General features: G+C 38.3%; 4 protein-coding genes across 4 annotated transcripts; 2 read left to right on the plus strand and 2 right to left on the minus strand.

Annotated features, from left to right (window-relative positions):
* Positions 1 to 284: 284 nt before the first annotated feature.
* Bou (glycosylphosphatidylinositol anchored membrane protein boudin) lies at positions 285 to 3,150 on the plus strand. The gene is made up of 4 exons (XM_076773188.1): positions 285 to 516; positions 1,209 to 1,364; positions 1,743 to 1,889; positions 2,202 to 3,150. Exons 1-4 carry the CDS (start codon positions 450 to 452, stop codon positions 2,411 to 2,413), a joined length of 582 nt encoding a protein of 193 aa, XP_076629303.1. The 5' UTR covers positions 285 to 449; the 3' UTR covers positions 2,414 to 3,150.
* A 912-nt stretch (positions 3,151 to 4,062) lies between these two features.
* On the minus strand, positions 4,063 to 20,217 carry LOC143345778 (coronin-2B). The gene is made up of 9 exons (XM_076773180.1): positions 18,665 to 20,217; positions 9,741 to 9,938; positions 8,905 to 9,021; positions 8,399 to 8,713; positions 8,067 to 8,291; positions 7,740 to 7,949; positions 7,368 to 7,485; positions 7,067 to 7,293; positions 4,063 to 6,567 (listed from the first exon to the last, which is right to left on the minus strand). The coding sequence occupies exons 1-9, from the start codon at positions 18,749 to 18,751 to the stop codon at positions 6,373 to 6,375; spliced, it is 1,692 nt and encodes a 563-aa protein (XP_076629295.1). The 5' UTR covers positions 18,752 to 20,217; the 3' UTR covers positions 4,063 to 6,372.
* A 149-nt stretch (positions 20,218 to 20,366) lies between these two features.
* Positions 20,367 to 22,469, plus strand: Uba3 (Ubiquitin-like activating enzyme 3). The gene is made up of 4 exons (XM_076773184.1): positions 20,367 to 20,852; positions 20,946 to 21,306; positions 21,385 to 21,714; positions 21,793 to 22,469. The coding sequence occupies exons 1-4, from the start codon at positions 20,605 to 20,607 to the stop codon at positions 22,153 to 22,155; spliced, it is 1,302 nt and encodes a 433-aa protein (XP_076629299.1). The 5' UTR covers positions 20,367 to 20,604; the 3' UTR covers positions 22,156 to 22,469.
* Positions 22,470 to 24,399: 1,930 nt separating this feature from the next.
* On the minus strand, positions 24,400 to 27,432 carry LOC143345781 (proliferation-associated protein 2G4). The gene is made up of 7 exons (XM_076773187.1): positions 27,213 to 27,432; positions 26,399 to 26,633; positions 26,139 to 26,301; positions 25,878 to 26,057; positions 25,259 to 25,507; positions 25,033 to 25,179; positions 24,400 to 24,946 (listed from the first exon to the last, which is right to left on the minus strand). The coding sequence occupies exons 1-7, from the start codon at positions 27,295 to 27,297 to the stop codon at positions 24,842 to 24,844; spliced, it is 1,164 nt and encodes a 387-aa protein (XP_076629302.1). The 5' UTR covers positions 27,298 to 27,432; the 3' UTR covers positions 24,400 to 24,841.
* Between the last annotated feature and the right edge of the window lie 111 nt (positions 27,433 to 27,543).

Here is a 27,543-nt window from a genome sequence, read left to right on the forward strand (position 1 = left end):
ACATAACATCAAAAATAAAGTAGTAATACTGAATTATCACCAGTATAATGTTTATAGTCCAATATGATAAGAAACTTGAACGGACATTTAATATGTCGATGTCGTTTCAATATTTGCAGATTATTCATTAATAAATTCATATATTTAAAATTATTGGCGGGTATCGATTATAGATCTCACCGTACGGTTTCGTTCGTTTTCGTGGAGAGTCGGCATAGTTCGGGCGCTACTCGTGGTTCATGGTATGCGTAATCCCTTCTCTTACCTACTTAGTCGTATTCGCGTCGTCGTGCCTCTTGTTTCGGACGTTAGAAATTCAAGCAGAGGTTATCGCCGTGTGGTGTTGTGATTTGTTCGTGGAGACAGTGTTTGAAAAACGTGTACAGAAATCGTGCTATCGTTGATAAAAGTGCTCCATCTGTAACCTACAACGTAAAAGATCTTTCGAAATGGGCGCCAACAGCGGCACGAGGGGCTACGCACTTTTCGCGGTATTACTTCTTCTCGTCGAAACTGGTAAGGTTAATGCACGTAACTAGACGACGTGAATATCGCCGTGGCGTCCTTTGGGCGGGGCATTTGTAATTTTTCGTTATATTTTATCAAAACTTGCGATCGAATTTAAACGTGAAACGTAAATTTTGAGTAATATAATCGCAAAACTTCAATTCACAATGATCTAGCAATAGCGCCAATCGAGCCTGTCGATTTCTAAACATGAAGTTATTAGTTTCTGGCGTGATATTGTTCTGTCCTCTCGAATGAAATTATATAAACGTATGACGATAATGCAACAAGAAAAACCATTAATTCAAAGTCTACGACATATCGCTAATGCAATAATGTAGGTCAATTATTGTTTTATAGAAATCAAATGTTCTTCGCTATAACAAATCATATGTCCGGACGTTATCGTGCTTGTTTTGACAGGTTTCCTTCCGTTATTCATAATGAATCATTATTTTACAGGATTTTATCTTCTCGAGATAATTCTAGATAATCTTGATTTCGTTTTATTCTAATGGTTTCCTACCTTGAAATACATGCAGCAGGGACATGAAATTTCATTTTTAGGAAGTTTAAGCGCCAAACTGATTTTTAGTTATTTTTTGTTCAGGCCGTGTGGATCGTTTATTTCGATTTACAAAGAATAAAATTATCACGGGTATGAATGGAATCTCATTTTCTGACGCGGTGTTTTCGTTTAGTTCACAGTCTACGATGCTATCAGTGCATTAGCACAAACAACTCGCATCCCTTCCAATGCAACGAATTTCTCACGAGCGACATCGATATCGAACCAGAACCTTGCGATGCTGTTTTCGGTGCACAGTATTGTGTGAAGCACACGGGTCGATTCGAGGGTAAAACAATATCGTCAGATCTGGTTACATGTTATGGGGTGGGGGAATCGGTTGTGGAAACTTAACACTTCACATAGAAATTAACCTGAAGTCATCCTTTCTCATCGGCTAGTAGAAGCATGTAGGAGTAGTCGAAGTATAATGAGTCATCTCGATTTAAATTAATTTCTAGGCGCCTAATATGCTTCTATCATGCTTGCATATACGAATAACATCTAATATTGTGCACTTGAGGTTGTGGCGGATTAATTCGTAACGACAAACGAGCTATTAACCCGAAATTTAAATGAATCCTTGTGTAGCTATCATAAGCGATCTCTAACGTTTAAAGAAACGCTTTAAAAGCTGCTTTAACCGATGCTTTCTTGATCGATTAAGCCACGAGTCTGGATTGCTATCAGTGCACGTCGCAAGAGGAATTGACCTGCGGAGACGACAAATTGGTTATAAATTCCTTAATACCGACCAACTGCAGTCACGTTTACAATGCACGTCATTGCATCAAATCAGTTGGACTATACGGAGGTTCTTATATTGTAATTTAAGTGTTATCGATGTCGAGTGTGCATCAAGTAGATGTTGCTCTTTATTTATGGGATGACAAAGTTACATAAAAGTTGCACGCACTGCTTTTTTAATCGCACGATTGCATGTGTTCTAGCTCCAGAGAAGGGCAAAATTTTATTCGACGAGTAATGGACAAAGTTGTTTATGCTTTTTACATTTTTACGTAGATAAGAATTTTGCCCGTCTCTGACTAGCCTCTTATGCGTGGCAATGACGTTGAAATAACTCAAGAATAGAAGTGGAACATTTTTCCTGTATATGTTAAAATAGGTGGGATCGGTACAAAACGATTTTGTTCAGCGTTGGATCTGGGGAATTATTGCGATTACGTGAAACGACAGGGAGACAAATTAACTTATCGAACCTGCATCTTTACCTGTACCGGCGATGGATGCAATCCAGCGGCTACTTTCGGACCAAGCATCGCGTGGATAATACCGACTGGATTATTAGTCGCTTACAAGTTACTCTACCAGAGGTAGACACTCGTTCGAACGAATTTCATAAGAGCGATCACAAAGATAACTTTCGAATCTCGACACTATTAATCTGTAAAGTAACAATCCGTCCTTGATCCGTTAACGCGAATCAATGTTTATACTAATCCGTTATGTACTTCGAGGGAACAATTTATACTCGACTAACATTATTAAGTTCGAGTAACGCCATTGTGCCTTCTTTTCCACGAACCAGTAGCTTGTAAGGATCTGTGCAGAGTTAGCCTGATTATTCTGCATCACAATGAATTTATCGTTTTTCTCGTATCGTGCGATTGCATATACGCTTACATTTGTTAAAAACAATCGTACCTTGCGCGAACACGAAAAATCTGATTTTATCACAAAACGATGCACTTTCGAACTTCGAATTTAACCAGTTAAGTTATTTATAAGTTTTGTAACGTCCACGTTTCTTTAACCGAATTACGATAAGTTACCTATCGTATACAATCGTTAATCTCGCGGATTTGTAAAGAATTATTTTTTACTATTTTTTTTTTTCATAATATATTTTACCAGAGATTTATATCTATTACTTTTGTATAATTTTGTATAAAGTATGCACCTCTATACGCGATAGTTTTCTTTTGATACTATAGACTATATGTATATGAACGATACGGATAAGCTCGGACCGCGATTTTTACGTGTAATTAATTAAATAAAAATTAAGAAAAACGTGTACCTTCTGTATGGACCATAAAACGACACAAATGGGACTGAATGATTTGTTCTTTATTTACGAACGAGATCCCCGTTAGTCTCCCCGTTTACAGACACATTTGTTCCTCTGCGTATAAATATAATATCATAGTCGATCAACTGCTGATAACAAATTATTTCACGACGATCTGTAAGGTACTTGCACGTTAACGCTCTTTGGTATATATCCGTTTATATAGTGAACAGTTTATAGGATAGCATTCTTTGATACGACGTTCACTCTCGTAAACAATTAAGCGAAATCTATCGTAAGCACGGAAAGCTTCACACGATGCAAAACGTGTATCGCTTGCAAGCGGGGATTGGAAACTGTTATAACATCAATTTCGGTTCTCGAAACAGTTCCGAAGAACCGAAATAGCGTTATAACTGTTATGGGAATAACGGTTTCGCTTTCTTTCCTACCCATCTTCTTTCGTAATAATTTGAATTCAAAGATCGAACGGTGAAATATTGTTGAATAGCATCGGTAAAACTACCCCGTTTGGGTATGTGCTCGCTTATAAGTGCTCTGTCGATCGGTGAACGCTCATCGACGTTTTACCAACGTGCTTGGTACACGAAGCCGCGAAGCGTACGCACACGGCACGTGCAAAGCGTTGAAACGTTAGCACCGAAAAGATTAATGATTTCTGTGCACTTATGGCTGTGTTAAGTGACTTTTAGGAAGATACTTCCGTTCAAGCTACAAACCACGAATTAAAAACAAATACACTGCTGGCCAAAACGAATATGTCAAAATAATAAAAAATATTCTACAGTCGAGAAATTAAAACTAGCAACCGCTAACAGTTTATATTGTAATAAGTGTAAAAACGCTAATACTCGATGGTTTGTGAGAATGTTAGAAAACTTTTTTTTATGATTTTACGTATTTTACGTATTCTCGCATAATTCTGGAAGTGGAGAGAGAGCAATAATTTTGACCAGCAGCGTTTGATAAATCCTATTTAACGTTTTCGTTTGACAATGATGAATTTGAAGCACGCGTCGCACGTAGAAGTTGCGACAATTGTTTACTCAAGTTGTTATATTTATCTGATCGAAGTTACAGCTAAATATATCGTATGAAACATATATGTATATATTATAAACAGTGTATAAACCATTACTTAATTCGATCACTATTAAGCGGTAATAGAATTTCACGTGACTAACAATCTCTCGTTTGTTGGTCCTAGACAATATATAATTTGACACACACAAATCGGCGTTATTTTATAATGTAAATAGAATCGAATCGAATGCTGCTTATCCTCTTCTTTAGCAATTCGTTTGTTCTTTTAATTGTTCCTTATACGCGGACGTGTATACCTATCCGTTTTTTTCAATTGTAGGATTTGCACTGTGCGCATATTGCACTCTACACTCTATCGTATAAAAGATGTCAAGCTAACGTTTGAAACTAATCGTAGTGTACAATAAATATATCATCACCGCCACATGTTTGCGAGAAATAAACATTCGATTGCCACTCGCGTAATGGCAGTGATCGTGACAGTGATTAATACGCTCGAGGTTCAGATAGTTTAATGTTAACAAGACGAATACCATTCTCTGTCTTACACAGTAATCGTAAAACGAACAGAACACGGTCTAGTTTAAAATTAAATATCGGATAAATTAATGTACATCCATTAACGAAATTTATAATATTATTGACTATTCAAATTTAAATTAATCGTAAACTCGTGTAAAAGTAAATCGAAGTAATAAATAGAATTAAAAATATCATAAATCAATGAACGAATTTTCGGGAATCGATCAAAATAAACGTTACGTAAATGCATCGACTTAGCGATTTCGTCTTGAAAATATCTTATTGTACGCGAGTCTTTAATCGTTATCGTTAATCCTTATATCTTGTGCTTCCTCCACATCTCTAAGCGACGATTATTGCATCTTAATATCCCCTTCTAAACATCTGCATTTATCTATCACTCTGTATACGACGATTCTAACGAATCGCACACGACACAAACATGCGTATGCATTAGACAGGTGCAATTATTCGTGTACTGAACATTTAATACTTCGTCGAAGTTTTACATCTTTATACCAGGCTGATATTTCTCCTTTATACGTTTACACAGGCTGTTTCGTAGAATTTGGACGTAAATTGTCACCTTTGAAGTTGCGTCCATAGTTTACGCAACAACCCTGTAAAGGTTGATTTCAGACACAATTTTATACGAAGGAAAGGAAAAACTATAGTGACTATACCAACACGTGTGTCAACATTATTCTGAGAAGAATCACGCGAACAACGCAGCAGCGAAACGTACCAACATTGCTGTTTGGCGTGACGAAGAATCGCGGAGAAGTATTAACATCTTTCTATATAGACAAAACCTCGTCTGTACAGTGAAGGCAATAGTGTACATCACAATTATTTGTTCTTTCTTTTTCAGCTTCTCTACGCAGAACATTTTCGAACAGTTCCGAAGGATATCGACTAAATTATTGTTGCTCCATTGCTGCGCTCTTGAAACGGTACAATATCATATAAAGGTAGTAAATAGAACGAAGTAGATACGAACTAGATACGCTAAAAAAATATACATTGTTTGTCCCAAAAGCGCACGAACTTTGTTTTATATAAGTATATATATTTCTTGTTTAAGGTACTAGTGGCGTTTTAATTTAGGTACGAAACCGTGTCATATCCATGGCGTCGCGAGTGACAGCATGGAACAGTTCGACACTCGTCAAGAAATTACAATAGAGCAAAAAGCTAAGCCATCAACGTTTTATATTTTAAATAGCGTCGCAGCGGTCAGCCTTTCTAGTATATAGCTACAAGCCCACAAAAGGCTTCGTATACAAGAATAAAATTTGTTCAACGAATTTCGTTTCGTTTATGAAGGCTTGTTACGGGCTATCGTATCTCAAAGACCTACGAGGAATATTTCAAGAGCTTCTACAAACGTAAATCCGAGTTCGCCGACATTTGGGACAGACCGTGTACATGTATTAAGAATTCTTTCGTGTATAAAGTTCGAGCTCAGTTATTTGCACGCTTAAATGCGACCACGGGAATTCGTACGCACCATTTTCTCGCGCAACGTTTTCGAAAGCTTAGGCGTCGCATTGTTTGTGATGGCGCACATGTATGCGTTACTTATTCATTAAGTACCATATCACTTGTACGACTAGCAGCAGCGAAGCTGTATACATGAATCGTTTTCGAAGCGAGCGTTAAGGATTTCGATTAATCTTTACTGACGCTGAAGCTTGCGAACCTGCTCCTCCAGCTCTTTGACGCGTAATTGGCTGTTGGCGAGCTGTCGTCGCACCAGTCTTAATTCGTCCGTTTGACGAGCGTACGCCAATCTCAGTTCAGCTTCGTTGTTGGGAATGTCCACGGTCTCCAAGACTTCGTTATCGTTCAGCGGCGCAATGATGATGTTCTTCTGCGCACACAACCATACGACAAGTCAATAAATAATCGTTTCGCATTCCATTTGTACGCAGGAACAGAAAATATTTTTAAGTGTGCGTTGGCCTTTGCATTTTGCCGCTCGCTCGAACGTAGAAAACGAGGTAGAAAGGGAAAAACAATAGCAAGAAAAAGGCAAAACTTTGTTAGTGTTCGTTTCCTTTGCATAAAATTTGTTTGCAAAGATTGTAAAGTATAAGTTGCAAGTTTATTACACAAGCAAATATTGTCCAAATTATGTCGCGATTGGTCTCATTTTAATCGGAAGAATGTCAGGGATATATCGAACAAAAATTTAGTAGCAAGTTCACAGGTAAAAATTAACCGTTTGTTAAAATTTTTCAGAGTTAATTATGCGTCGTTTTTAAACGAGTCATTTATTGTTAATACTATAATTGAAACAGCAGACATTCCCTATCGCAGACGAGCGATAAAACTAGAACCGTGAAGTCTCAAAATGACGCTGGTTCTACCTGTAACACAGCACTTCCGAACTTCTGCTGCAGCTGCTGAAACTTGGTGCTCTGGTTGCTGGACGTTTTCTGGCTTTTCTCGGACATATTGTGGAACTCGATCGGTCTGTAGTCCGGTACAGTTTCCGAGGACAGGAACGCGAATTTTTTCTCGTTGTTCAGGTCGGTCGTTTGAGGAAGCTGCGGCGGCTTGTACACGTGCGGTTTGTGCGTAGTAATGCTACCCCCTGTTGACATTTCAGATAACGCGTGCATTCGGGGAAAGCAGCGAAGGATTAGGCAAAAAGTTCAACGGTCGTACCGGTTTTCAGGGAAATTAAAATCGGCGGGCTGTTCATGCCGCTGATCCAGTCCCTGGCTGACAGACTGGGACACGTGCCAATGGTGTCCGGATACAGGTCCTCTTGGAATTGGTCACTCTAGAAAGTGAAAGTTTTCAATTAGCCGTGACGAATATCCCAATTAAAGCCAGTCTCTGGTATAGAACGTCGAAAACATCGATTATCTTTTAGACATTTTCGTGGAGCTCTCCGTGTAGAGAAAAAGTTTCAAGATCTACTTTTTGACGTTTTATAAAACAGATTGTACTCCGTTATTTTTGATAAATGAGAAATCAATTTCTTGAACCTGTTTCGCGAGACTTTCTTGTTAAGTGAAAAGTAACGGCACCCACCTTTCGCGGGACTATCATCGATATCGGCTCGCACATGCCACGAGTCGCGTGCAATTTGTAAAATCTGAACACCTCGCACGTGGAGGTGGTAATACCCCTCTTTGGCATCACGCCCATTCCTCTCTGCGGATTACCGGAGATGAACTGACTGAGGTAGTGCATCCAAGGCGCCTCGTTCACAACCTCGTAATATCGAATATTGCCGTCGCCCTGAAGCAAGAAGTACGGGATAAAATACGAGAACTATATACAATCTGGCAATAATCAAAAGGGGAAATCACAAATGATTTAAACAAGATGACGTAAATCTTTGACGTAGACGTTTACCTTTCCCGCAAGGTACACCATATTGGTGTCGTTATCGTAATACGGAAACACGACTCCGCTGGAGGAATCGATGGTCTCGCACGTCAATGGGGCCGACAAGTCGTGCTGACTCCAAATGGCATACTGTCTGTCGGAGTGTCGGCTGAAACCCGTCGTGAGGAGACGTCCGGAGGCACCAAGGAAAACCACTTTGCAAGCTTTGGTTCCAGCGTGACAAACCCCTTCCTAAATAACGATCAATCGTTAAAATGTAAATGTAAAAATGTTAAAATTAAGTAAATGTATGAATTCAACGGGCAAAGTCGTGTAAAGGTAATCCAGTGGATGCGTACAGAGACAACGATGCCGGATCTTGGTTCGAAGACTCTCAGTTTCTTATCCTTGCAGGTTGTAGCCAACAAGCTGCCGTCACGATTCAAAGATATACTGTAGATCACATCGGGATGTCTATCAATCACACTGACGGCTTCCCCCCTGTTTATATCCCACACGATAACCAGGTGATCGAAGCCAGCGCTGAAGAGCACGTTCTCGGCGACCGGGTGCCATTCTATGCACCCAACTCGTCGCTTGTGACCTCGCAACTCCACCAACCAGTTCGTTAAATTTCGGGCCAGTCCACCGTTCGGAATATGCCATAGTTTTATCTAGAATAGAAGCCAACGGTGAGAGGAAACAATGAAAAGTTGGACGCTATTAAAACTTTGACCCGGAACAGTGAATCTCAACTGATTATCTTTTCAAGAGAAACTTAACGGAAAGAGATTTTTGTCTGTGTCCGCATGATCGAACCATAAAATCTAGTTATTTTAAGCAGTACGTATACACGTGATCGTACAGTGCAATCGTCGGAACAGGAGGCGATGACATTGTCGTTGAAAGGATTCCATTTGATGTCCAACACCGGGCCAGTGTGCCCGGTCACTCTGCTGGCATTAAAGTCCAATCGACCAGTCTGAAACCAGAGACGCGTCGAGTGTCATCGATGTTTGCAGAGAACTTAACGCCCATGCAAATATCAAAGCGCATTCTTATCGCTGTACGTTTCGATGGTTTCTAATGCACGATTGCTTTCAATAACACGCGATAACGCGCCTATTTATGCCCTCGTAGAATTCGATATCAGGTTCACGATAAACTGGCAAACGTTGATAAGCTATCGTAAGGCCGGATTTAAGTTTTTGAGGCCCTGAATCGGGGAATGCTTGGAGGCCCTCTCGATAAGAAAACTAGGGGATTGCTTTTTCAATAAGTACATTATTTTTTTCCGTTGGGCTAAAGATTTCTAACAATTAACTATTTTGGATCATGAACTAAAGAAATATTTTTTGCACATGATTTCAGATAACCGTGAGCCGAGTGAGATTGCCCATCGCAAAGTACGTTTCTTTTTCAAGAGCTGCCGGATGGACTGTCGTACAATCAATTAGTAGTACAAACTTTACTGTTTCAAATAAAGGAACGGCTGTAAAAGGTTTCATTTTAAAGCTATTTTCTATCATTGTTTGAGAAAAAAAATAATTAACTCCTAACCGAGCACGAACCCTCGACGTTCGTGGTCCAAAATGGCTGTCGCTGTCAACGCGGTGCTATCGAGCGATGTAATTCGCGCGCGCGTGTGCGAATACGCGTAAGAATAGCAGAATCGATAATTCGATAGTCCAGATAACTCACGTGATTGAGCAGCAACACCAGAAACGCCCCGCCGCCGGCGACCTCCGTCACTACCGCCAGGAACTTGGGATTCACGGCGCAGAACTGCGAATCGTGGGGGTTCTTGGTGATATTGATGTTGTCGTAGCATTTCTCCCTCTTGGCTGGCACGCCGTAAACGTGGCGAAACTTGCTGCTCCGGACGCCCCGGAACCACGACTGAAAGCGTGCAAATTATCGCGATTATCCTCAACGATCGATCGACAACTTCACCCTTAATAGACATTACATTTTTGTACCGTGGCTGAAGTGACCTTTAACCATCTCATACTGAAATACGGGACAGGCCTCCCCACTCTTTTACCTAGAAACTATTTTCTCCTTTAACGATAGATTTACGGAACACATAAAATTAACTTTAGATTCCATACTTAAAAGTCACAGAACTCGTAGATATTGTTCGTTAGCAATTTATCGATGCAAAAGTGTGAACCTATATCCTAATTAACGCAATTAACGTCCGTAAATCTAACGTTAAGGGGACACAAAGGGATCATTGGTCCAAAATGATTGTGTAGCGTTAACTTCGCTGACTGCGTGCGATTATCGGGGGAAGGGTGGACAGCGCGACGAGCGAAAAATATTTATGCGTTACAGAGAGACTCTCTCTGGTTCAGAAACCGTGAAGAAGAAAGTTTCGTGGAAACCACCGAAAGTACGGCGTTTATACAGCCGATACGTGTTATCAAATTTTCGCGATTGCCGGCGTTGCGGAGCGACTCTCCGTTGCAACTATGATTTCTCGTAGCGAAAACGCGAGGCGTATCGGAGTTCGACTACCGTCTGCGCGGAAAGGTGTATAATCACGACGATGTGAAATCTTTCGAGTTAGTCGCGCGTGATGCATATATTTGTCGGCAAGCGCAGCGTAGCGCGGCGAGACAGATCAAATTATACGACTTTTTCTCGCAATAACGAATAAGAAAAAACAGAAAAATAAGCATCGTTCCGGTGCCTAGTGTTTGTGGAATTATGACCGTAATCTCGTCCAGCTCGCCAACGAGCGTGGTTAATCCTTTAGTTCCCACCGCATTCGTATACGGTTACGTACGTGAAATTATTGGATTAAAATCGAGGGGGCGTTTCGTTGATTCGTCCGTAGATACCACGAGTTAAACGTGTAAACATGAATTCAATGTGTACGATTTTTTCTCGTGAAATTTGAATAATTTAAAAATGAAAGGGTTAATGCTACGTAGGTGCCTACTCTGCGTTACTTTCCATAGTTTCTACGGGCACGTAATTATAATTGTTGGTAAGCGATTCTTTCACGGTCGACGAAAATTGGCAGTGAACCGTTAGCAAAGTGCTGTTAAGAGAATCTATTAGATCAGATGAACGTAGGAGATACGTACGTTGGAAGCACAGTCGAGATCACAGCTGTGACGAGTAAAATGCGATTTTTATTTACGCTTAATTCCCATGCGATTGTTCCCTTTCATAAATTACCGCGTCACTATACCGTGGATGTGTTGAAACTCGTACCGATTTTAAGAGTAAAACGAGCAAAAAGATTGGTTTAATTACCGCAGGAAAACCAAGTAATGCGTGGCTACTGACGAACAGCTATCTACATGTTTGACTTCCTTAGGTGGAAAAGAATCGTATTCGTATGATTTTGACTGTATTTCCGACGTGTCTGCTACGCCAATCTGATCTAATGGGTTCTCTTAACAGCACTTTGCCAACGGTTCACTGCCAATTTCTGTCGACCGTGAAAGAATCGCTCAACTACAATTATAATTGCATACACGTAGAAACGACGAAAAGTGACGCAGCGTACGTACCGTTAAACCTTTCATTCATTGTGAAATTATTAATATTTCACTAGAACAGTAGAACGATTTAATTTGCAAAAGGATTATCTTATTATTTGACGTAGACGATCATCGATTAAGTCCTAACGAACGAACTTGTTAAACTAGCCCGAACGATTCTATGTGTTACCGTATGATTATGATGTCAGACGTAGCAAGAAATCGTCTAAACAGAAATCCGAGATCAGAGAACGATCGACTGTATCGCACGATCATCGCTATAATTGGAAATCGTTCTTCGCCGTCGTTGCGTTCTTCGCGAAGACTTCGTCGATCTATACCAAAGCCTGATCAAATAATTCAACCGAATCGATCGTCTTTAATAATCGTCGCGCGGCAGGCAAAGAGCAATTAGGGTCACGGGAATATGGTAATATTAAATGAGTCTCTCGACAACAATATTCAGACGTTCCACGCCGCGTATCTTGTTTAATTTTTAGTTGCACAATTTTTTTTGCGAATCCTGAAACGTGTAATTATTTTAAAGATTATACAATTCAGCGTTACCGCGGACCAACTATAATACAAAAGTCAACACAGCGCTTAGATAACTATTCACATCGTCATGCAAACGCAAATTAATCGAACGTCGAATAAAACGTAACAAGGCAGATAGAAAATGGATAGGAAATATGTGCGTCGCTCGTGCATCGTGCGGAAAGTTTCGGGGTGGAAAAATTGTAAATTCGTTGTGCCATTTCTTCGACGCCTTTCTCTCAGGACGGTTCGAATAGACTACGGTACACGACGTAGACAAAGTGCATAGTTCATTCGACTTGGACGACAACCGTGAAAATTGCACGAATCTCGAGTAAATCGGTCAAGTGTCAGTCTCTTCGGACCACCTGTACGTTTCAATGCACGTAAACTCCTTACGTTGGCAAACGGATACATTTTTTTTACGTTGTTTTTCGTTGTATAATTAGCTTTATTGTACGCAATTTGTCATTCGTAATAATAGTGACGAACAAATATGATTTTCATTGTAAAACATGACGCGTTTCGCAATAAAAATATTAGTTTTATCAGTTGGCTGACAGTACAGGGTATTCGTAACAACTGCTCAATGAGTGACCAACGATAGCGGAAGACGGTATCGAGATAAGCCCATAATATTGCACGTTCGTCACTGTTTACGTCTTACAAACATGAGTAATAAAGGTAACTCGTCAATTTCTTCGTAAGGACACTACGGGAGAGTCTCTTAATCGCGCGTCGGCCATTAGGCTGTAAATAGCGCAAATAAAAAAAGTAAAAGAAGAAAGGTTTTGCCTTACTTTCCAAATTACAGCGAGTTAAAGAAAGTAGTCGACGCGCCATTAAACGCATGTTCGTCGTTTCGACGTAAATATACGTTCCGCCATTTTATCGTTCCCGATAAACGTAGTAGTCTGTAATCAGTCGTCGGATGTCTAATATGTAGCTTCATCGACGTTGGGGAAATTGCAACATTAGATACATTATATATAATTCCATTTAAAAAAAAAAAAAACAGAATTGTCTTCGCTTAGGAAAAGCATATATCGGATTATGTATTGTACGAACCGTACAAGCTTTACCTGAAACATTAGGCGTCGAAGACATTCGAGTGGGTCAGCCTGTACGAATTTAAAAAAAGGGTTCTAGGGATTTAAAATAGCGTGTGCGTGTACAGTTTTGCTCGCTGTCGCGTATCGATGAACGGTAGTCGATAATGCGAACACTGGTCCGACTGGTCCAAAAGTCACGATACACCGAAAGCACTCACCTGTTTATCGTTGGTCATGTCTGATACCGATCGTACTCGGACGAGGCAGCCGGTACACGTCGAAGGGTGAGAGACGGTGATCGCCAGTGCACAACAGGAACGTGTGGTAACCGAACAAGCCAGGACCCATGCATGTGTAAGAGAGGGAAGTGTACTATCTCGAAACTCGATCCATTCGTGGCAGACGCGCCGCCCAAGCTTCCCGGTTTACTGAAAGAAACAAAAGGGAACACGAGGGCCCGGCTGATTACGAGATCGGTCGAATCGAGCGCGAATCCTTTTTTCTCGTTCGCCAGCGTGTTCGCGAAAGTGAAAAATCGCCGCCCCAAAGATCGTACGTTTCGAAGCGTGTCGAAAAGTTGCCGAAGCGATTTTCAACGCGCAGGTGGTCGGATCGAAGGGAAAGCTTCGAGGCCAGAAGAACCGACGATCTATAGTACGGTTATTAGCTAACGGGACTCGGATGGGTCCGTCACCTGTCGAACGAATACAATAGGGTAGCGCGGTACCTGAATCTGTTCGAAGCTTCGAACTCTTAAAGGTCTAGATCGAGGTAGAAGGAAAATTAAATAAAGTCGCATGTTTTCGAGAGGCACATCACGAAGTTCGTTTACTTTCTTTTATAGGCGATACAGTTCAGAGTGCAGAGTTTGGTTAACAGATTACATCATTGAGTTAACGTCAATGGACACTACTTTGAACATCTACGTTAACCGTGGTGAGTCTAGATTACATTGTCGCGGACCCCGGTTTAAGAACCACTGCTCTAGGGTTAACATTGTGCACTCGGGTACTTGCACACCCCTGGAAACGAGGATCCAGCGATGTGTAAATGCAGAAGAGTGGCGCGTTGAAAGGGTCGATCGTCAAATCAGAATTTTTTTTCAAACCGAAGCATTGTACCGTGTGTCGTTCCTATTATTTAGCCCCTAACTAAGCGCGCCGCGGTCCGCCAAACTTCCAATTTGTTCTCCATTTTTATTTTTCTGTGTACGTAACGCGTACCTAAAAATTATTGTATTTCATCTTCAACTATTTGACCACCCGGTGCACGACCAAACGCCGTCTACAAAAGGTTAATAACTCTACCTATCGCCGACGCTGATCTTTTGAATTTTGTACGCGCGAAACGAGTATTCCATCCACGTGACAGGCAATTGTTTCGTTGTAAGAATGATTTTTTTTCGCATTGTACGCGCGCTTACGTCACGCATCGAAATCAGTTTCATCCGCGGCCGAGGAAGGGGGAAGGATGAGTTAAAGAATGTCGACAAGGACGGCTCTGTGTTCCCCGATGGAACTAATGTTCTTCTGTTAACTTTACGCGCGTACACCTTGGGCCTCGATGACGAGAGGAAGGCGTTCGACACTGTTATCGCGCGATTAGTCGATCGCGAGTTTGAAGTAGGTTCGATAAACGGTGTCGAGTTGATCGATGTTACATTTGTGGGTCGTACAAATTGTTCTTGTCTCGTTATCACGAGGCTCGCAATTTTCACGATATTGATTCCTACCGTTTGATTATTGTCGAATATTTTAATACCAAGTTATACGCGTGGATCTATTTAGAAATGATTATAAGCGGAACAAGTAGTTCGAATGAATGGGTATATAAGTATTATGCATGGAAGTGCGATAAAGGGACAGAATAATATGTAGAGAGTACGTGAATAGAGTGACCACCGCAGAAGTCCGACTCTGTGGACACGTAATTTCTTCCGCCCGCATGTTTCCGCGTTAATCGCGTTTAGAAAAGAATCCGGACCGCTGAACCTGCGCGTGTGTACGTAGACGGTGAATATTTCATAAAGAGCCCGAAAGAACTTATCGCGTGACGCGTTCGGTTGTTTTTCTACTATTCGTGCACGTATTTTTATTCATGGAATACTGTTTTGACTTCATTTGTTATTCCCAAACCGAGAATCCAAATTAATTTCGGCAGAACATTCGAACATGGGTATTTTCCTCACTGTTGCAACGAATCTTTCATAGCGAAAGTATGAATTCGATATCATGATACAGACGTGGCCAAATTAATACGATCGCTGGTAGAATTGAAAAAATTTCACGTTCGTCGGTCAATAGTTTGTTCATTGAATTTTAATAATAAATACCTCTCGTATTAATATATTATAATAACAGAAAAGCATCCAACGGTGGAAAGAGATTACGAAACAGAATATTGTAGTTAATTCTTAATTGGAATAAGTTGTAATTATGATTCCAATTAAGAACTACTCGTTATATTCTGTTTTTTAATCTCTTTCCATATCTAGTTGCTCTTCAGTTATTAACTCAGTACAACAGGCATTATTCTTTAGCAAATATTGTTACCTTTTGTTGCACAGTCGAAACTGTTAAAAATTATTATTATTATTATATTGTGTATTCTAACATTTCGTTACATTTGTTCGCCTTGTTATCCCGTATCGATAATTGTAAAGATAACCACGAAATCTTCGAGGTTTCGTTAAAAAGTTACTAACAATTAAATTCGAAAATTTCAAATCGTTCTGAAAAAATTATTTTCGGATGCGGGTGTCAATTACAATCATTTTTGGTGAATAGACATACCCCCGAAATCCTACCCACTTTCTAGAAAAAAATTCAGTACGGGCGGAACTTTAAACGTTAATAACTTTTTAACGAAGCCTCCATCAACAAATTAGTATTCTTGATTTTCGTCTTATTTTTACCTCTAGAATCTCCCATTAATTTTTTTCCCAGGGGTGGCCGAACATCCTGTATAATGAATAACTTTATTTATTTTACTTAATTATTAAACGAGTGATCGTGTTTTGCTGACTTTATTTCGTAGGCTGGATAAACATAATGTAAGAGTCGAATTAATTATTCTGCTGGCCAGACTTTGTGTACCTCTGACCTAGATCCACATCTCGTATATTGCGACAACAAAGTGATTTTAATATGATCGTTTCTAAGCTTAGAATTTGCTTTGAAATTATAAGTGTAAATTGTAAGAAACATTGTTTTTGGTTGAGAAAAATGTAAATGTACTCCTACGCCTTGGGAACAGTCCTGACACATATCCCACAGTAAATTTGTGGGCGATTGTCAAGGCGAAATCGGTGAAAATAACTATGAGGACGGAAGAGGAACTTCAATTAAAATATTCCTAATCCGATAAAATGTTTAATTACGACCGAGAATCAAGGACATGCATACAAATATTAACTGGAATCGTGTAACGAGTGTTTACGAAGTACAATATTTCTTGTTTGATCGCATTAATCTCACCACGTGTGTATACTTATGATCATAGTTTTGCGCAAGGGTAGTGTGTTTACTGTTCTTAACGTTGCACCGAACCTTTAATAAACCACCTATCGTTTTTCTGAAGGCTATCACTCAACGCCTTTTGTAATTAATAACTCGTAGTTTTTTCATAACTACACATATCTATAATTACGACAAAACTCTTGGAAATAACTTATTTTATCGTCCAATAAACGAGAACTTGTCTTAATATCATAAATACCTGTTTATTTACTAGAGGCAAGTAATCTTGGTATATCTGCGTCTTGTCCAAATTCGAGCTACGTATGTACAGAGGTGGACAAAATTCTTATCTAGACAAAAATGTCGAATAACAAATAAAGAATAAATTATTTATCCGTTACTTTCATTATTAAACGTTTTCGAATGCCCGAAATAAATAGCTATACGTGGTATTTATTGTCTATTGTTGGAGTAAAACGTTGCCCATCTCTGACTACGTACAGCGAAGAACGAATCGCGAGTCGGCCTCGTGGGAGCGCAAAGAAGAGTCCTTCCGCGTTACAATGGAACTTGTTCAGTAACGCGTGCGATAATTCGTAGAAACGTGGCGAACGACAGTTCTGAGTTTGCACAATCCAAGTTCGTATAAAATATAATCGTCGGTAAATCGGACGGCAGTCACGCAATGGAGTTTCACCGAGACACCTTTGCGCGAACAAGTACCACGCAAGTGCGATCGCAGAGTTCCAGCCGCGCGCGTTAGATCGCGAAAGTCGCCGAGCTAGCACTGACTTCTCGCTACGGCTTTATGGTCGAGTCTGGTGCCAGCCGAGTATCACGTGGCACACGCTAGTCCGTGCGTGTTTAATACACAAGCGTGACGTTTTATACAAACGCATGTGTTGTCACTGGCGTAATTTACGTACCTACTTCTGGGAGACTTCTGTGAGCGCGAGATGATCGCGGCACGGGACACACGAGCAGTCCAGAATCGCGAGTCCGGTGCACTTATCTAGCTAACGATCTATGCGTTTACACATGCAATTAGCGTGCAGATACATCGGTGACGAGAGGAAATATTACTTTTCGATCTGATATGCGGTGATTGTTAATAGAGTGAAATTGAAATCCTGGAAAGGATGAAAGTTTGGATTAGTGGAACAGTTTATTAATAGCACTTTGGAGAACAGATTCTAACTCGTATTTATTCATTTACTATAAATATTATAAATTAAAATTGAATACCTCTTACGTTCGAACAGAAACGATTCGATTCGATGGTCAAGTCGAATTTCGAGAATTTCGAGTAGCTCGACTCGATATCCGATTGAAACTTTCGAGTATCGAGTACTCTGTTTAATTCGATGTCCGTCTCGAATTTCGTGTGCTTCGCTCGTATTGCGAGCATTGCATGACTCGACGAGTGATTTCATTATTTTTATAGTCTACTTTTTCAATGGTAATCAGTGAAACATTATTCCTTGAAGTTTCTATTCTATGTAATCTCTAGAGTTTGGAGTACAGGGGATTAATGATTTTCTTGTTATAAATGTACGTAGAATCACGGTTATAAAAGACTCTTTTGTCTTTTGATTGTCTCGTTGAATTAAGTTTATCGATTATTATAAAACTAACGAATACTTCCTTAAAAAAGTGGAACTAACCGCTGTCCCCCATCGTAAGCGTCAATCAATACCAATTTCCTTAAATCAAGTCGACGATAAAGTAGAACGCTTTAAATACTCCTTGATCCACAAACAATGACTAACGACATACCTTAATAGTTACGTGCAACCGGCACACGATACAATGCCAGTTAATAATTTTAAGCCAAATAAAATAACAGCGATATCGATAATAAATCATTTCACTCTACATTTTCAATAAATAAGCAACATACCTTCTGTTTTTAACGCCATAAACAGGCGACATACACTACTTCGCAGATCAAGCTACCAAGCACACAAATTCCCATCAAACGTAACGCATGGGTCTAAAAAAGATAGAGGCAAGAAAGAGAAGAAAAACGATCGTCTAGTGCGAAGCGAAGGGAGAAAATTGCTCGCAGAATGAAATCTTACTTTTCCGCTGGGCTTGTAGCACTCACTGACGTCTACAAATGCCTCCATCGAGCGTTTCATTTCCCAATTCGCGATGTTATATCTCATAGAAGCTTTTTGATCGTTCCGAAATTGTCCGCACCTTCGGCCCCGTTCCGTTCGACTTCTATTAATTTGCCTCCGGTTGCTCGTTCTTCTTATTTACAGAATTGTTCATCGATAATATCCAAAGTATTTGGTCTCTTTAGACCCTTCGTGCACCTAACGTCAAAACGAGAAGGTTTCGCGAGCGACGAGCAATCGCGATAGCCACGTGCGAACGCCAACCGTCCACCGATTTCGTAACCCACTCACTGAACCGTCTCGCACATGTACACAACGTATCGATTCGACGACGTGCGCGCAACATGTAAACACGGAGAGCACGCCGCCCCGAATAGTGTGCCTCCGCTCGTAATGCCGCCACAAATCGAACGATTATCGCGCGCTTCCGTTTAACCGGATTCGCTTTAAACCCGCGTGAATCGCGTTCACTCGCGCGTACAAGAACCGACGGGTGCACGCTCTATCCGCCGAGTAACAAACTCATTCGCTCGCGAGCAGAAAGCGGGACTTTTTCGTTCGCCAACTGCGCGTCGCGTATCGGTCTACTCCTCCCCAGTTTCGCGTGAAGGGGGATGAGCACGAAGTACAGGGTAGCCAAAAACTCGAGGTCTGCGTTTGCGTTTTCACGTACAGAGATGGGCAACGTCCTAAATAATCTGTAAAAATTTTATTATACTTATTATACGTATTTGGGGATTACCCTCTTGCCAAGATGGCCCTGCCAGTCACATGGTTTTGTTTCGATCTACCTCATCGTTTCATGAAACACACTATAGCAATGTTGTCTACGAATGGAGTCTCTTACTCAGCTTTTCCTCGTTCTAAGCAAGGCCGTGACAAGGCAGGAGCAAAAAGGATACGTGCCCCTGGACACCGACAAGCGCCCTTAAAATTAAAAGACTTAAATCAATTACTTTAACATTTTATTTTATAACCACGTAAGCTCTAATGTCTGGTGCTTGCTTGAGAGTTGGTATCGATGATGAAAGCTCTTTTGCATGAACAAGTGAATGGGCCTTAATACTGAAAGTTGTCTTAATATTCGTAAGATTTGCTCTCGCGTGTATTATAGGCGTATTAGCTCTACGTAATAACGCATGACCCGATCAATGGAATTTTTGAGGGTTTAAAATATAGTGTATGGAAAATGAATTTGTTTTTTAGAGGAAAAAGAGAATGGCGTCACGAAACTGCATTAAAGTTTGCGGTCGACGTACTGTATGCAATCGATTTAATCTGATGTAAACACTATCAAACGTCACTCACCGTTCCGTCTGTGTAACACCGATTTACATATCGATTTTCAAACAGTGTGTGAACACGCAGTGATGGAAGATGGCCCGCTTCGGGAACGGTATATAAAAGATACGATGTATATTGAATAACATGTATGATTACGTTTCAAGAAGTACACAAAGCATTGAATATTTCACAGATTAGACGAGTGTAACAATTTGTATATGTACGTTTCTCGACTGTACTTTAATAAATATTTTTACGAAATGTCTAGACCACAAACTACTAAATAAAGTACATAGATGTGTACAGTTTCCTTTTCAAAAATCAAAGCGATTTAAAAAAAAAAAAGAAAACGATCGTCGACGCTGAAAACTGCCATAACTACGTATCGACGCACCACTGTTGCGTGGTTATTTTATGTGAAAGAACTGTAGTTTGGTGTCGCTGCTGTAATTCGTACAAGTGTTTGGTTACAAAACAATTATAAATGTCTACTGTATTGTCCAAATAGGTTATAGTATACAAAGAAAGTGTAAATAATGATTAATTGAAATATTAATATTTAACTTGTAATTATAAAGTGAGCTTTATTACATTTTATTAACGTTACTCCAACGATGAGTATCGATCACACTCACAGACGATGGAGCAATTTGCGAAAAGTACTGGAAAGATCGGGTCCTTTTTGTAGACCGGATTTCGAACCATCTTCTGAAACTTTGCAATTTTTACTGGAAAACTGTAAAGTTCTTGTTATCGGAGCCGGTGGCTTGGGATGCGAGTTACTTAAAGATTTAGCGTTGATGGGGTTTAGACACATTCACATAATCGACATGGACACGATTGAATTATCTAATCTTAACCGGTATAATAACAATCATTTAATGCAATGCATATAACAAACTGTCAACATTGAAGTTTGTCACAAAATGTGATATATTTTATTATAAAATTGCAGGCAATTCTTATTCCGGCATAAAGATATTGGTTCCTCTAAAGCAGATGTAGCTGCAAAATTTGTAAATAATAGAATACCAGGCTGCAATGTTGTACCACACTGTTGCAAAATACAAGATAAAGATGAAGAATTTTATAGACAATTTCATATGGTACTTTGTGGTCTAGATTCAGTAATTGCAAGGAGATGGATCAATGGTATGCTTTTGTCCCTTTTAGTTTATGAAAATGGAGAATTAGACAGATCTAGTGTAATACCAATGATTGATGGAGGAACAGAAGGTTTTAAAGGAAATGTAAGAGTGATATTACCTGGTTTGATTGCTTGCATCGAGTGTACCTTAGATTTATATCCCCCTCAGGTAAATGTTTTACATATATATTTATGTTTTAAATAATGTTATAATTCTTATTTTCAATCAAATTCTGTTTGAATACAGATCACGTATCCTCTATGTACAATAGCAAATACTCCGCGTTTACCAGAGCATTGTATAGAATATGTAAAAGTACTTCAATGGTCAAAAGAGAATCCATTTGATTGCCCAATAGATGGTGATGATCCTCAACATATAAATTGGATTTATGAAAAATCCAATGAAAGAGCAGCACAATTTAATATACAAGGTTTAACATATAGACTAGTACAAGGTGTAGTAAAAAATATTATACCTGCTGTGGCATCTACAAATGCTGTTATTGCTGCAGCATGTGCTACAGAAGCATTTAAACTTGCTAGTAGTTGCAGTGCATCACTGAATAATTATATGGTAGATTTACAACATTAATATAGATTAAAACCAAATTTTAATAGTGCAATGTAATTAATAAATTGTTTTCTTTAAAAGGTACTCAATGATTTAGATGGAATTTATACATATACTTATGAGGCTGAAAAAAAAGAAGATTGCGTGGCATGTAGTCAAATTCCAAAAGAAATTGAAATTGATAACCCTAAGTTCAAATTAAAAGATTTGATAACGGTTCTTTGCGAAAGATCCGATTTACAAATGAAAAACCCAGGTCTCACAGCATGTATTGATGGCAAAAATAAAACACTGTATATGCAAACTGTACAAAGTATTGAAGAAAAAACTCGTGAAAATTTAACAAAAACTTTAGTTGATCTTGGGCTCAAAAACGGTAGCGAGATAAATGTTGCTGATATTACTACTCCTAATACGATTATATTAAAATTAAAATTTGTGTGATGTAATTCAAATTATGTTCTAATTATAAAATTCCTTCATTTTGTTCACGGATTTATGACTACAAACATCATTGGTATTTACAGTATTTATATTAATTTTTTTTTTTTTTTTGTTTAAAAATTAATGTTTAAACAAAATTTTATCAGCATTGGCCTTAATGAAATGATAAAAATCAAAACATTTTTCAATGTTGTGTCATTTTTAACGAACCTATAAAATAGGTATCACACGGTAACATTGTTTTGAACATTGTTTTAATATTAATTCATTCTAAATCTGTGTAATAAACTGGTATTGCTATTTTTTTCTTTTAATAGTACTAATCCTTTTGTCTATCCTTAAATATAACAGAAGCGAGTATTAAAACTATATTAGTTTATATGACATACCTGTTACATTAACAATAAAGACACGAATGCTAATACAATTCTATTTTTCTGATGATCTGTTCTTACTTTCACCAGAAATCATATTGTATAGAAAACTTAATAAGTCATAATCCATAAAATTCTATCTTGCTTGATCGTAACTCTTAATTAAAGAATTTTGTATACTTTTGGAAATAGACAGTATCTTACAGATTATGCATTAATGCAACTACTTTTAAAGAGAAAAAAGGAGCAATATAATGATTCGTGAAATATGCACGTGTCAAAATCTATACTTGTTAGCTTGCCATTAATTTTTAATAACAATTTTATATCACCATATTAAATTTTATGTTAAGTATGAATTTTGTGCACAGTCCTCTTTTGCATCGTAAATACTTTAATAGTGATTTCCGTGCAATAAATGGATCTTTAATTGTAATAATTAATTCTCACTGCTAAATGTAATATTTCATTAAAACTTCCGTAATGGAAAATACATGAATTTATTCTTTTCATATTTAGTGAATACTTTTAATCCAAGTATTAAACCAAATACAGGGTGTCCATGCTAAAGTGTGACGGCTGTCGCGATATTGCAATAACTATTGATGATACGAAAAAATTGTTTATATGTAAATTACAAGATAAAATGGGATCTCTATTTTGGCGTAAACGAAAATTTTGTTTATATTATTAATTTAACAATAGGACCGCTTTTATGACTTACCACTCAAGCCGAGAAGTCTCCGCTAAAAATCAGTAAATTTATAAGCGTCAGATCTTGAAAACTAATACAAATCGGGTGAATAAATTGCAACTTAATGAATTCGTCTTGAAAAGCACTATCGTATGATTCAAAAAAAAATATATAGTTCCATTTAAAAAACGAAACTTCACCATCATATTTAAATTAATAACATAAACAAAATTTTCGTTTACGCCAAAATAGAGATCCCATTTTATCCTGCAATTTACATATAAACAATTTTTGTCGTATCACCAATAGTTATTGAAATATCGCGACTGTCACACTTTAGTGTGGACACCCTGTATAATGGAAAGATACTCTTCCAATTGGGGCAAATGAAGGACGGTGCACCGGGACCTAAGACATCTTTTGTTTTACAAGCACACTCGGTAACATTCGACATATGCACAACTTGAGTAGAAAAAATATCTATACCAGATACATTATCTATCCTCCTTATACAAAACTATTATTACATTGTATTAATATTTCATAATTTCCGCTCTTTGCCTCGGCAAGACGATAATTCCTTAAGAATCTTCTGTTCTTAGATTCTTTTCTTTTTCACTCGAACGTGAATAACACGAGGTGCACCTGTAATTAGTTCCAATAACTTTTACTCTAAACATGCAATAAAATTTGCGCAGAGCCAAACCGAATGGAATAAAGTATTTTCTGACGGTTGGGAAATTTTTGCAACGAAATACTCTGTGAATCATTGGCATTTCATCATTTATACGGAATCCCAATGTGAACATTTTCATTCCAATTGTACAATTAATAATTAAATGTTCATTTTTATGGCATTTAATTCTCATTCACTAGACATGAGATGCAAAATCGGCTAGTGCGAAACTAGCAAATAATGTCGAAGTGAATCGTGTCACGTTTGGCAGTGCATTCCGAAATTGCGGTATACGTTACTTCGTAATTCTGTTAAAATCATTTTTCATTTAATGTAACTAAATTTCACGTATACATTTAGCACAGTATAGTTTCTATTACAATCAAAAAATATTTACGAAATCAAAATCATACTTTATTGTTGTTTCTTCCATTAAAGAAACACAATACGAATGCACGTGCGATTCACTTTTTGGCTCAGTCAATCTAATTCGCATAACATAGTCATATATAATCCGAATATTATTTGCGAAATAAGTTCACATGCTTGAAATATAATACATAAGCTGCAAAATGTCTTATGAATAATTATCGTTCAGTGTATAATACCATGGTCCATTAAAAGATATTCCGGTATAAAAACGTAAATGTCAATAAATGGTGACATAATGTGTCACGAAGTCTGATTCTTTCAGGGCAGAACTCGACACTTTTTGAACTGATACGGATATAAATGCGTGCGCGAGACAAATAGCAATGATTTTTAGATGTTGGACATAACGACAAGAGAAATCACAATTTGTAAATTGTGTTCCAAATCAGGAACAAGTAGTGAGGTACGGTGAAGGTGAGAAGTGTCTACTTTCTGCTCTGAAGCTGCTAAACAAAAAGTAACGTATGTGCACATCGTTAATACGTTATGATGAACGCCAAAATGGTTGTGTTAGGCCTTGGCGTCAACTTCCATTGCCACTTCACCTACAGTTTTCCCAGCCTTCTTTTTCTTCTTCTTTGCGGACTTCGGATTTGCCGAGGTATACAAAAGAGTCTGCAAACGTAATAATCAATTATTGAGGACGTTAATTAGAAAATTAAGGGGATCGTTGTTCTCTTTATTAAAAATCTAATTCATACCTTCAATTCAGGATCTTCGACAACACAATCAGATCGGTAAGCGAGAAGGTCAAAAGGAAGTCCTGTAATTTTATGTGGCCCATTGGGCATTAACAGTACTGTGAATTTGAATTGCGCAGCAAATTCATTTGGCTTTTCGTACAATACCTAGAACAGCAACAAAGATGTGTTAACATTAAGTGTTTATGATTAATCTAAAAATATTAAGTAGTTCACAAAAACGTACTTGAAATGGTTCGATCAACCTATGATTTACACATTCCACAACTGCCATTTTTGCTTTCTTCTCGTCTTCAAAAGTGCGCAAGTTAAATGGCATAAGACCATGTTTATGAGTGACTTCAGAGTAAAACATACGCGATGCTTTTAATTTTAGCTGATATGTTTCCTCTGTTTTCTTAAATATAGTAACTCGCGTATCTTGTTCTCTACCTATACCTTCACCTGTGCTAACTAGTACATCCATAGCATATACCTAAAACACGAAATTTTCACTATGTTACATAAATATTTTCATAATTATACAGTAGTGCCCACTTAAGTGACCACGCTTGGGACCGGTCGCGATCATTTATGTGGACATGGTGACTTCTCAGAATTCAACGGAGATAAAGAAAGAGGATAAGTGTAAGTGAGATACAATAGCTGACACCCGAAACCATATATACAATGTATCGATAACGACCGGCGTCAAGTTACGCTCGACACGTTTGATGCTCGAAGCCGCTTGGCTTCCAAGAATTAGTGGGGATAACCGCGAACACTTTAAGTGGACAAAAGTGCGGTCACTTAAGTGGGTACTAGTGTAATTAGTTAGATGCTATATCATATTGGGTGCATAGTACCTCATGAGTTTCAAGAGTGTACTTTTCATGGTCTTTCTTCTGTGCATCATTTGGATTTTGAATTATAGTTTTTTCTCCATCTATTTTAAATTGTTTCAATTGATGGCTTAACATTCCCTCAATTGGTTTACATTTATATGCTTCGCAAATTTTTTCCACTGTCCCTGTTATTGTGTAAGTCTAAAGAAACAAAAAATTATATACAGACTATATCAAGAATTAAATAATTGGATAAAAATATAAAATATAAGAAAATCTTACCTCTGTACCTGGTTTAAGAAGCCTTAAAGCTGCTTGCGATGCATAATGTGCAGCTAACACTACATCTGCTTTTCTAGCAGTAACTTTTCTTGCAAGTGAACAACCTATGACAATAGTATGTGCCACAACTGCAATAAAGCCATCAATGTGCGCCCCAAGGTCTCTAAAAATGTGGGTTAATAGATATTTGAATAAAAGAGGAATAGTTAAATTACTGGCCACAATATAGAATAGATTATATTGACAAATCATAAACCTACACTTTTACCATATCTTCATCTTTAAGTATAAGATCTGGTTCACTTGCAATTGGTGAAAAGTGACAAATGCAATTATTAACCGATATGCATGTAGGAAAAGCAATTCCCTTTTTCAACTCTTTCTCTTTTTTAAAGACCTTGCTGGTTTCTTCAAGTAACAATTTATCCCCAAACTCACAAATTTCTCTGACCGATGCTCCAACTACACATTCATCTAAAACTTGCCTTAATACCCCTGAAATTGTAAATAATAATTTATCATAAGATGCGACGATGTTAAACGACTGTATAGTCAGACTATAAATGTATAAAAAATCATCTTATAGACAATTAAAAAGGTTTCATAATTTTGATTGAATGTGTAAATTAGATCATGCTTTTAAAATAAAAATTAAAGCTAACGCGACACGAAGTAGATCGTACAAAAAATATTCGTAAAATATCCTACGACTGGACTTTTACGGAAATGGAAACACTCAAAGATAATAAAGAACGAATGTATTATAATAATTGATAAGTGTTAAGTTCTAATAATAAAAGAATACTGGCGACTCTTAGAATCGAATAGAAAAAAGATTAATAATTCCTTTGTAATCGATCATTTGAAAGGCATCAAATATACAGGTTATCGATAAGTTTTTGAAATGTAATAATCAATGCTAGTTTGTCCCACATGGTAAGGGGGCCCGGCATTAGCGCGCCTCATTCCATATGGCCAAGCGGAAAATATAACATTAAGGGGCCGATGCTTTCGCGAGACAACGTCACTTTTGATTTCTGGGCTGCATTAGAGAACGTTAAGTCGTTTTCTTACGATTTACGATCTCGCCGGCCATTTTATACTTGGTAACAACTAAGTCTTCGGCGATGGTCTTCTCAGTCTCCTCTTTGTCCGCCATGTCTTCAGCACACTATGTTACGATCACGTGACTCAGACCTCCTTTGCAGTTGCTTCCTGTAACAACCGGCGCTATTGCTGTCCTGAATTAACTGTGCGTTCCGAAATTTTCTATAGATGGTCACTACCAATCTCGGAATCGGACTCCGTCAATAATCATGTTATTAATATTTTTGTTTCCGTAACCATGAATTCATTTTCCGAGTAAAATGTTGAAATTTCTACAATTATAATATTATTTCGCGCG

Source organism: Colletes latitarsis, chromosome 9 (genome assembly GCF_051014445.1).
Source record: "Colletes latitarsis isolate SP2378_abdomen chromosome 9, iyColLati1, whole genome shotgun sequence".
NCBI lineage: Eukaryota > Metazoa > Arthropoda > Insecta > Hymenoptera > Colletidae > Colletes > Colletes latitarsis.

Excerpts from the sequence above, each read along its gene's own strand:
- Uba3 (XM_076773184.1), top strand. The coding sequence starts at position 20,605 with ATGAGTATCGATCACACTCACAGACGATGGAGCAATTTGCGAAAAGTA. Across the intron at positions 20,853-20,945 it reads GAATTATCTAATCTTAACCG|GCAATTCTTATTCCGGCATA; the intron begins GTATAATAACAA and ends ATAAAATTGCAG. Across the intron at positions 21,715-21,792 it reads CATCACTGAATAATTATATG|GTACTCAATGATTTAGATGG; the intron begins GTAGATTTACAA and ends TTTCTTTAAAAG.
- Bou (XM_076773188.1), top strand. The coding sequence starts at position 450 with ATGGGCGCCAACAGCGGCACGAGGGGCTACGCACTTTTCGCGGTATTA. Across the intron at positions 1,365-1,742 it reads GCACACGGGTCGATTCGAGG|CCACGAGTCTGGATTGCTAT; the intron begins GTAAAACAATAT and ends TGATCGATTAAG. Across the intron at positions 1,890-2,201 it reads ATCAGTTGGACTATACGGAG|GTGGGATCGGTACAAAACGA; the intron begins GTTCTTATATTG and ends ATGTTAAAATAG.
- LOC143345781 (XM_076773187.1), bottom strand. The coding sequence starts at position 27,297 with ATGGCGGACAAAGAGGAGACTGAGAAGACCATCGCCGAAGACTTAGTT. Across the intron at positions 26,302-26,398 it reads GATGAAGATATGGTAAAAGT|AGACCTTGGGGCGCACATTG; the intron begins GTAGGTTTATGA and ends CCACATTTTTAG. Across the intron at positions 24,947-25,032 it reads TCGAAGATCCTGAATTGAAG|ACTCTTTTGTATACCTCGGC; the intron begins GTATGAATTAGA and ends TTACGTTTGCAG.
- LOC143345778 (XM_076773180.1), bottom strand. The coding sequence starts at position 18,751 with ATGAGATATAACATCGCGAATTGGGAAATGAAACGCTCGATGGAGGCA. Across the intron at positions 9,939-18,664 it reads GCTACAAGCCCAGCGGAAAA|TCGTGGTTCCGGGGCGTCCG; the intron begins GTAAGATTTCAT and ends GCACGCTTTCAG. Across the intron at positions 9,022-9,740 it reads TGGTGTTGCTGCTCAATCAC|ACTGGTCGATTGGACTTTAA; the intron begins GTGAGTTATCTG and ends CTCTGGTTTCAG.